At 47.7% G+C, this 8,051-nt stretch overlaps 1 protein-coding gene across 2 annotated transcripts in view; it reads left to right on the top strand.

Moving 5' to 3' along the window:
• The first annotated feature begins 2,447 nt into the window (after positions 1–2,447).
• The window catches only part of AHCYL1 (adenosylhomocysteinase like 1), a 47,802-nt gene continuing 42,198 nt past the window's right edge, over positions 2,448–8,051 (top strand). The window contains exon 1 of one of the 2 annotated variants that reach the window (XM_049880144.1): positions 2,448–2,660. In XM_049880144.1, coding sequence (XP_049736101.1) covers positions 2,541–2,660 — 120 coding nt within the window. In that variant the 5' untranslated portion in view covers positions 2,448–2,540. The remainder of the gene's footprint in view (positions 2,661–8,051) is intronic. The other variant, XM_049880143.1, reaches the window with a different exon arrangement.

Below are 8,051 nucleotides of genomic sequence, written 5' to 3'. Positions count from 1 at the left end.
CAGAGGGTGCTGGGTGGGCCGGTTGTAGTGTCTGGCTCCAGCTGGGAGATGAAGAGAAAGGTGGCACTCTGAACCCTTATGGATGAATCTGGTGCTCTGGTCCCCCATCTCTCTGCCCCTTCTGCTACAGGGATGTAGCAGGGAGAGGGAGGTCTGGGTGCTCCGAAGAGTGGGCAGATGAGAGAATCCCAACAGCCCAAGACCAGGTCTGCAGAAGTGAGCGTCCTTCTAGGCACTTGCATAGCCTGCTTCAAGCAGACAGCCTCAAGAGGCTGGGTGTTTGGAATGTATACTTCTCCAACTAAGACTCCCGGGACCCCCAGAAGTATTTCAACCTCTCCCCAACCTTGAACACATGCAAGTGAGGAAAACATCATTTCAAACCACAACTTTGTTCTCAAAAGTGTTGGCCCTGTTAAAGACTTAATGGGTTTCTGGATTTTAAAAGGTGGGCTTGTAGAGGAATTTAGGAAAAAGGCCCTGGGAAGGCTTGAATTGTTCAGCATTGTAGAGAGGAATCTGGCTTCCCAGAATCAGTCAAGAAGGGAGGGGTGGGAGGGGAGTAACAAGAGGGAGTTAGATTAGACGGCAGTGGGCTAAGGGGTATGGCCAGTGAGAAATCCCAAGTGGTGAGACAGCCAAAATAACTTCTCAGAACATTTCAGAAATGTGATTTTAAATTGTTTGCTGTGTGATGTAACCTCTCCCCTGTGACCCACAAGCCTTCATTAAAAGTTCTGCTACATGTTACAGCCTTACTTTTGTAGTTGCTTTGGGGTTGGGGATGGAGGTTGAAAGAGAAGGGGCTGTGTTTCATATTTGGAACACAGGAGCTAAAGAAACAGTTGCAAGACCGGAGCAGGGAGTAAAACTGGGGCCAGAAGTGACCATGAACATGTAAGCCCACTCAGTAATTCACAGAAATCCTGGCAAGGGCATTGGACTTTCCACAGGACATGGGAATTCCAGCCAATGTCATTTCAATCTCAAGGGACAAGCTACCTCAGCTGACATTTAGGTTCCATACAGGTTCTGCCTCTCCAGCTGGACTTGCTGGCTGCTGTGGAGTTGATTCTAACTCATAGCGAGCCCAGGTGACAGAGTGGAACTGCCCCATAGGCTTCTCTTGGCTGTAACCCTTACAGAAGCAGACTGCCATATCTTTCTCCTCCGGAGCTGCTGGGTGGGTTTGAACTGCCAACCTTTCGATGAGCAGCTGAGCATTTAACTGTGGCACCACCAGGGCTCCTTCCAGCTGGACTAAGCCCTTGCAAAACATAAAATGTGTCACGCATGCCTTTGCCATCCAAGGTCTTAGCGCAGGGGCTGCACACAGTAAGCAAAAAAACAGTAGTGCCCAGTAAAAGTGTGTGAATGGCCCATGAGTGCCCTGGGTGCCCAGTGGGAGTCGGCAGAGCCTAATGCTTGGGTGGAGGATGGAGCAGGAAAGCTTTCAGGCTGGGGACTTCTCCCGCCTTACTACTGCTTTCCACCCTCTGACCCAGCATGGCTATGCGGCCTGAAGGTCTTGTAAACAGACAAGGCCCAGGCAGAGGCGGTGTCAGTGCAGGTCACAAAGGGTTGTGCAGAAACCAGATAGCTCTGATTTTGTTCTGTCCACCCCTGTAGGGTGAGAAGAGGCAAACATGGCCTCTTAGGAGGGGGCAGCTGGTCCAAAGGGCCTGGGGCAGAGGCAGTGAGTGAGTGAGTTGTCCGTGGCCCCGGAACATTCCTAGGAACGGCTGTAGGATATGACCTGTAGGGTTCTGGTCTTTGCTCCCAGCATACCCCTTACGCCCTCTGAGATCTCGCCTCGCCCGGAACACCGCAGTCCAAAAAAAAAAAACCGTTACCGTTCAGTCGACTCCAACTCAAAGAGACCCTACAGGACAGAGTAGAACTACCCCACAGGGTTTCCCAAGAGCGGCTGGTTAGCTGACCTTTTGCGTAGCGGCGGAGCTCTTAACCACTGCCCTACCGGGGCTCCCCCCTACAGCCCAAATACCCTCAAGCCTCTGGCATCCAAGCAAGAACCCTGAGCCGCTCACAGGGCTGATGGCGCCACCTGGCGGCACAAAGGGTCCGGCTCACCCTGGGACGGAGTTTTACCATCAGCTAGAGAAAGAGGAGGTGGCTTCTGGGGCCCAGCCCGGTCCAGCGTGATGACGTCACGACAGAGCCCACTTCTCCCCGCCTCTTCCCCCTCCCAGGAGTTGCCAATACTTAACGTGGCGTCCCGCCCTCTGCCCTTACTTTGCGTGCGTGTTTGCGTGCGGCGGAGGTGGCGGCGCTGGCCGGTGGGAGCTCCGCGCTGCTGCTTCTGGTGCTCCTAGCGCGGCCGTCCGTGTCCCGCTGTGTTGAACTGCCAAGCTGACGAGGCGTCGGCCGCAGCCCCTTAGAAGCGAACGCAGCCCGAGTTGGGGCCGGGCGGGAGGGCGGGCAAGCGCGTGTCGGAGGGCGCGGAGCGAGCAGGCGGGCGGACGCCCGTGAGGGAAGGAGGCGGGGGCGGCGGGTAAGCCGCGGGCCAGGCCGGCCGGGGGATGTCGATGCCTGACGCGATGCCGCTGCCCGGGGTCGGGGAGGAGCTGAAGCAGGCCAAGGAGATCGAGGACGCGGAGAAGTACTCCTTCCTGGCCACCGTCACCAAGGCGCCCAAGAAGGTGCGGGGGCTGTGGGTGGCGGCGGGGGCCCGCCGGGCCTCGCGGAAGGGGCGCGAGCGAGCCCCGGGTCCCGGCTTCGGCTAGTTCGGGACTTCAGGGGCGAGGGTTTGGGATGATTGGGGACAGCAGAGGTGGTGTGGGGTGGCGGGTGAACGGCCCCAGGCCCATCCCGAGCTGGAAAGGCCGTCCGTGACCTCGCTTTCCTTTGTCCCTCGGCCCTAGCCCTCTAGGATCTTTCTTAAACCCGACAGGGCCGGGCCTTAAATTTCCCACTGAGTTTTCCTGGATGAAGGGCCTCGAGGACGGGAGTGAGGGGGTGAACAAACTCAGCCGGCCCCTACGACCAGCCGCGGGGGCGGCGGGGGGTGGGTTGTGCAGAGAAGCTCCCCTCAGGTGAGTGAATGAATCCGGCAGAGCTTTTTCGGGCAAGTCTTTGGGAACAGTGGTCGTTTTATCCAGCAACTGCGTGATAGCTTGGAGGCAAGAGAAAAGAATGCGTGGACCCAGCGGTTTTATTTAGGTGAAGGCAATGAATGCACCGTGAGATTGAAAAGAAAACTATGATTTTCACCTTCTACGGTCTTCCTGTTGCTTTGACATCTCTAAGGAATTAACGTTTGGAGGTTGGTGACAGCAGACACTGTCATGGATACAGGTTGATCGAGAGTCGTGTGAATAGATCACTTAGACATCCCTTGAGAAAGGAGCTTGGGTGGGTTGGCAGGGTGGGCGGTAGGGAATGATTGCTCATTCTTTACTGCTCTTATTGAGGCAGAACAAGTTTAGTCTGTTGTGCTGTGGGTTGAACTCAAAGGACACCCTTCTGATCCTCTTGTTGTGGAAGATTAAATGGAACTCTTTGGAGGTTTTAGTCCAAACACTTCTCCAGGTGGTGGAATTGGGGTCCCTAGTGCTTCCTGATCATTTACTGCCAACCACATCTTGACTTTCTACATACCTGGCACCCAGTTAACAGTAGACCAGAGAATCTTTGCAACAAAAAGGTGACCTTTCTGAAACCAGTGAGAACCCGGATAATTTCTCTCCTATATAAAGACAGAGTCTGTCAAAGCTACCTCTGCCTGCAGCGTTTGATGGGATGCAGTGCTTGTATAAGCTGAACAGAGGCTTGCAGGAGTTGTTACAGTCCTTGAGGCTCCTACACCTGAACTGGCTAAGCTATCTTAAGTGGGAGAGATGACATTTAAAATGAAAGAATTTAACGCACCATTGCAGATACCAAATGCCACATTGAAAAGACATTGTGTGTGTGCTGTCTCCTCCCCTCCCCCCCCAAAAAAATTGAGATCTTACCAACGAAATGCCTAAAAGAGATTAAGGACCATCCCTTGGTTCTAAGGAGTCTTGATTAACTGTATTTTTACTGCTCTTTGGTTCAGCTGGCTGCAGGGGGCTGTAACTCTTTGTATTCTGCACAGTTCTTTGGAGAAACAGTCACTGCACTTAGAGGCTGAATGGTTATAGGTATTATCTCGGGGAATTAGAAGGAAGAATGGGAAAGCCCTGATACCCTAATTCCCTGGACTCTTACTCTCCCCATTAGCCCATCTTTTGTCTAGTTGCTTCAGGGTATTAAGTGTCTTTATTCTTATTTGTGAATGCCACCGTGATAAGACAAAGTTTGTATTATAGTTTGTAAACTTTCATAAAGGCAGGGCCTCTTTATGCCTAGCTCTGTACCTAGATACTGTACTCAAATATTAATTGCCCACCTGGCTAACAAGTAACTGAGATGTCAGGATGGCTGCCTCCCAGAAATAAATATCCTTTTTCTCTCCTCTTCCCAGGAGGAATGTTGTTAATGTGTATTATTGTAAGGCCAAGAGCTAATGATTTTCGAGACTTGTATTCCATCAGCTGAAAGAAGCAGTCCCGGCCAGGGATGTGGGAATGCCCTGTTGTTAGTTTCCATTTGCTGGTAAATGTGCCCCCGTGTTTCTTATTAACCTTGCTCTTTCTGAGCTTTATTGCTTAGCATTTACGCAGCACTTGTATTAAAGTGCTTTATGATGACTAATTACTCTTCCCCTAGTGATGATAAAAGGCATTTATTTAGTTAATGGGTCACTTGAGGACTAGTTCAAGGTCACATATCAGGTCCTAGGTAATCCATATTTCAGAACTTCAACCTAGTTGGACATTATGACTTAAGTCACTTCTGTACCTCTGCCACGTGCCGATAACATGAGAAAGCATGGAAAAATAAGAGGAAAAAGGTAGTTTGGCATGGTACTGAATGGTATGAGAAAAAGACCTCCTGAAATGGTGCCAGTCCTTCACCTTTCACCTGTGAGGATTCCAACCTGGCTCTAGACCAAGAAATCCTTGAATCATCCAAGCCTGGAGGCCCCAGGGAAATGAGGGCATTTCTGGTGCCAGTCAAAGAATATAGGTTATTTCAGGGTGACCTCGATGGTCCTGCATCAGATTCCAGGGTAGCTTCCTGGTGAGCTTTTACTCACTTTGTTTGCTTTGCTTGGAGTTGAGTGGATGTCCACCCGTTCAAAGCAGAGGTATCTGGATTCTTCAGCTATAATAATGACTTAGTTTTGTGTGGCCCTGGGGTCTAGCACAGTGCTATGTAAATAATAGGGCTTGTTGGATTTCACAGTTTGATCTGGGTGTCAAGAAGCCAACTAAATGAGTATCTCGTTTAGCAAATGAATTTAGCATCTGCGCTTCAGTTTTCTCATCTTTCAGATAAGTACTTGTTAAGAATAGGTGGAGATAGAGGCATGTTGGAAACTAAGATAGCAAGAGGGCTTTTTAAAAAGTCTATTGGTGTATTTATACTCCCTCTTTTTAAAGAACATTTGAAATGGCTTATAACACAGAACACATATACAAGCAGGAAGTCAACACTATAGAGAGGAAAAAAAGAACTATTAACCTGAAGCCTGAGACAGTTGATAAGGTTGACTATCACCTGCTGCTCTACACTTCCTAGCAACCAGAGCATAATACAGGGAATCACAGGGTATAATCTCATTAGTAGACATAGTTATGTATTTACCATAAACACATAGCTGACCGAAGTTTTAAAGAAAATTTTCACAGGACAGTATTAATAGCTATACAGTCATGAGCCACATAACGTCCATTCAGGCAACGTCTGACCGCGTGTGCGTTCATGGTCCCGTAAGATCATGATAGAGTTCAGAAATCCCCATCGGAGAACGGGACACAGCGGATATAATCAGACGTAGCAGAAAGCAACAGCTTTCTTCGTGCAACACATGTATGTAATGTCTTTTGTATACAAAGCAATTGTGCTGCCAGGTGTATAATGGTACAGTACGTATGTAACCTGTAATATGTATTCTTGATAGTCATAATAAATGCCTGTGTGACTGGCTTATGTAAGTACTGTCCTTTTTGTTGTTACTTTCATGTGGATTTTCCCTACTTACAAATAAAAAGTTTATCATATAACAGTGCATTCTTGAGCTCAGGCAGCAACGTCCAGTCTTGTGTATTGCACATCTCTTGAGTGTTACAGCATTATCTCTGTTTAATTTTCTTTCAAAAATACTGCCATGAAGTGCATCATGGCCCTTGAACGCAGCAAAACCAGTACTAGTGATACCAGCAGCAAGAGCTGATACCTGGTGGAAGGAACACCACTCTGATGTTGGGGTTGAGGTCACCAGTGAAAGGGGGATGTCCTGGAGCATTGTCCACAATTAGCAAAATCTTGAAAGGTATGCGTTCTTCCAAGCAGTACTGCATTTCACTGGCATAGCAATTGAGAAGGGCATCCTGAAACAGCATTTGTGTCATCCAGGACTTTTTACTGTACCTGTAATAAACCAGTAAGGTATGTTTGTTATATATGGTACTGGGCAAACAATGTGCAAATCACATAACATCCTATTTCATAGAACGTATCATGGCCATTAAGCAACACATGACTACTGTGATCCACGTGTTAAGGCTTGATAAAGACTATCACTGGTGATTTCAGATCTTATTGCCAGATAATTTGAGGTGAGAAAAGGAGTCCTTGAGTTGTAAGGGTAGTGTACATTGTACCACAGCTGAAGAAGAACCTTGTTTTGTGTTGGCAGTTATCAGTTGAACCAAATATGTTGTCCAGCTCACCGTATTCACTGGGTATTTATCCCTCTTTTTCGGCTACTCTGTGTTGCCAGGGTGATGTCTGTCCTTGGACCTTTGGAAATTGACATTGTGTCAAGTTGATTCTTTATAGGGTAAACTCAGATCTCTGGCTTATTGACAAAACCTCCTGAGATAGACATGTTCCTCTGGACAGCCTGTCAGAACATTTGTTATTCTCCGAATTTCTGAGCATTTGGGAGAAGTCTCTGAGTGATAAGCGTTAGGCATTTGACCTAGGATCTGTGCACTCAGACCTTTAACACCTGCAAAACAGGGAAAAGGAGAACAAAAGAAACCTCTCTTTTGTTTATAGTATATTCTTTATTTGAATAGAGCTTAAACCAAAAAACAAACCCATTGCTGTCGAGTCAATTCCTACTCATAGCGACCTTATAGGACAGAGCAGAACTGCCCTGTAGAGTTTCCACGGAGCACCTGGTGCACCCGAACTGCCGACCCTTTTGGTTAGCAGCTGTAGCAACCGCTACAGCAGCAGGGTTTCCTCAGTAGAGCATATGTAGCCCTAATTCATCAAAAGGAACAACTGAAATTTAGGAAGCAGACCTGGCTGCTAACCTAACAGGTGAAATCTGGAATGTGCCTCTTGTCGTCAGGGTTATCTTAGGGCTGATTCTTGGTGCACTTTTGTGGAGTTTACACCTGTACTTCTCAGATTCATTGAAAAAAGATCCGATAGGTTGACACTCCTGTCTTCTCTGCATCTTGAGTCTCATCAGAGCATCTACTGTCTATTTTAGTGGCAGTCTTTGGACAAGAGTTAAAGGTGTAAGATGAACCTGACTTTTTAAGATTTCTCCACAGATACTGATTGCCTCTCTTTTTTTTATCTGGTTTGGCGTAGTTACTTAGATTCTGGTTTCCACATTACTTTGTTTAAATTCCTCTAGTTTTTCACCTTGTACGGAGAGAAATCTGTTCGTTAGCTGTATATCCTTTGCTGGCAAGATCACAAATTCGTACCTTTTATTTTTTGCAGGGAGGTGTTACTTAGATCCAATGTGGGTTACCCTGTATAATCTTGTAAAGTTGTTTACAAAGGATGTTTTCATACGTAGACTCTTGTGGATCTTTAGTTACTTGTGACTCCTCATAAGTTTACTCTGCGACTTAAAGTAGCTAATGATCTGTAAACAAGCTCTTTGATGCTCTCTTGGGGACTGTTATGTAAAGGAGCTGGTTAGTAAAGGAGGAGCCCTGGTGACACAGTGGTTAAGCTCTCTGCTGCTAACT

Source organism: Elephas maximus, chromosome 3 (assembly GCF_024166365.1).
Source record: "Elephas maximus indicus isolate mEleMax1 chromosome 3, mEleMax1 primary haplotype, whole genome shotgun sequence".
NCBI lineage: Eukaryota > Metazoa > Chordata > Mammalia > Proboscidea > Elephantidae > Elephas > Elephas maximus.
The sequence above is the reverse complement of the archived record's forward strand: the minus strand, read 5'-3'. Positions and strand labels throughout refer to the sequence as shown.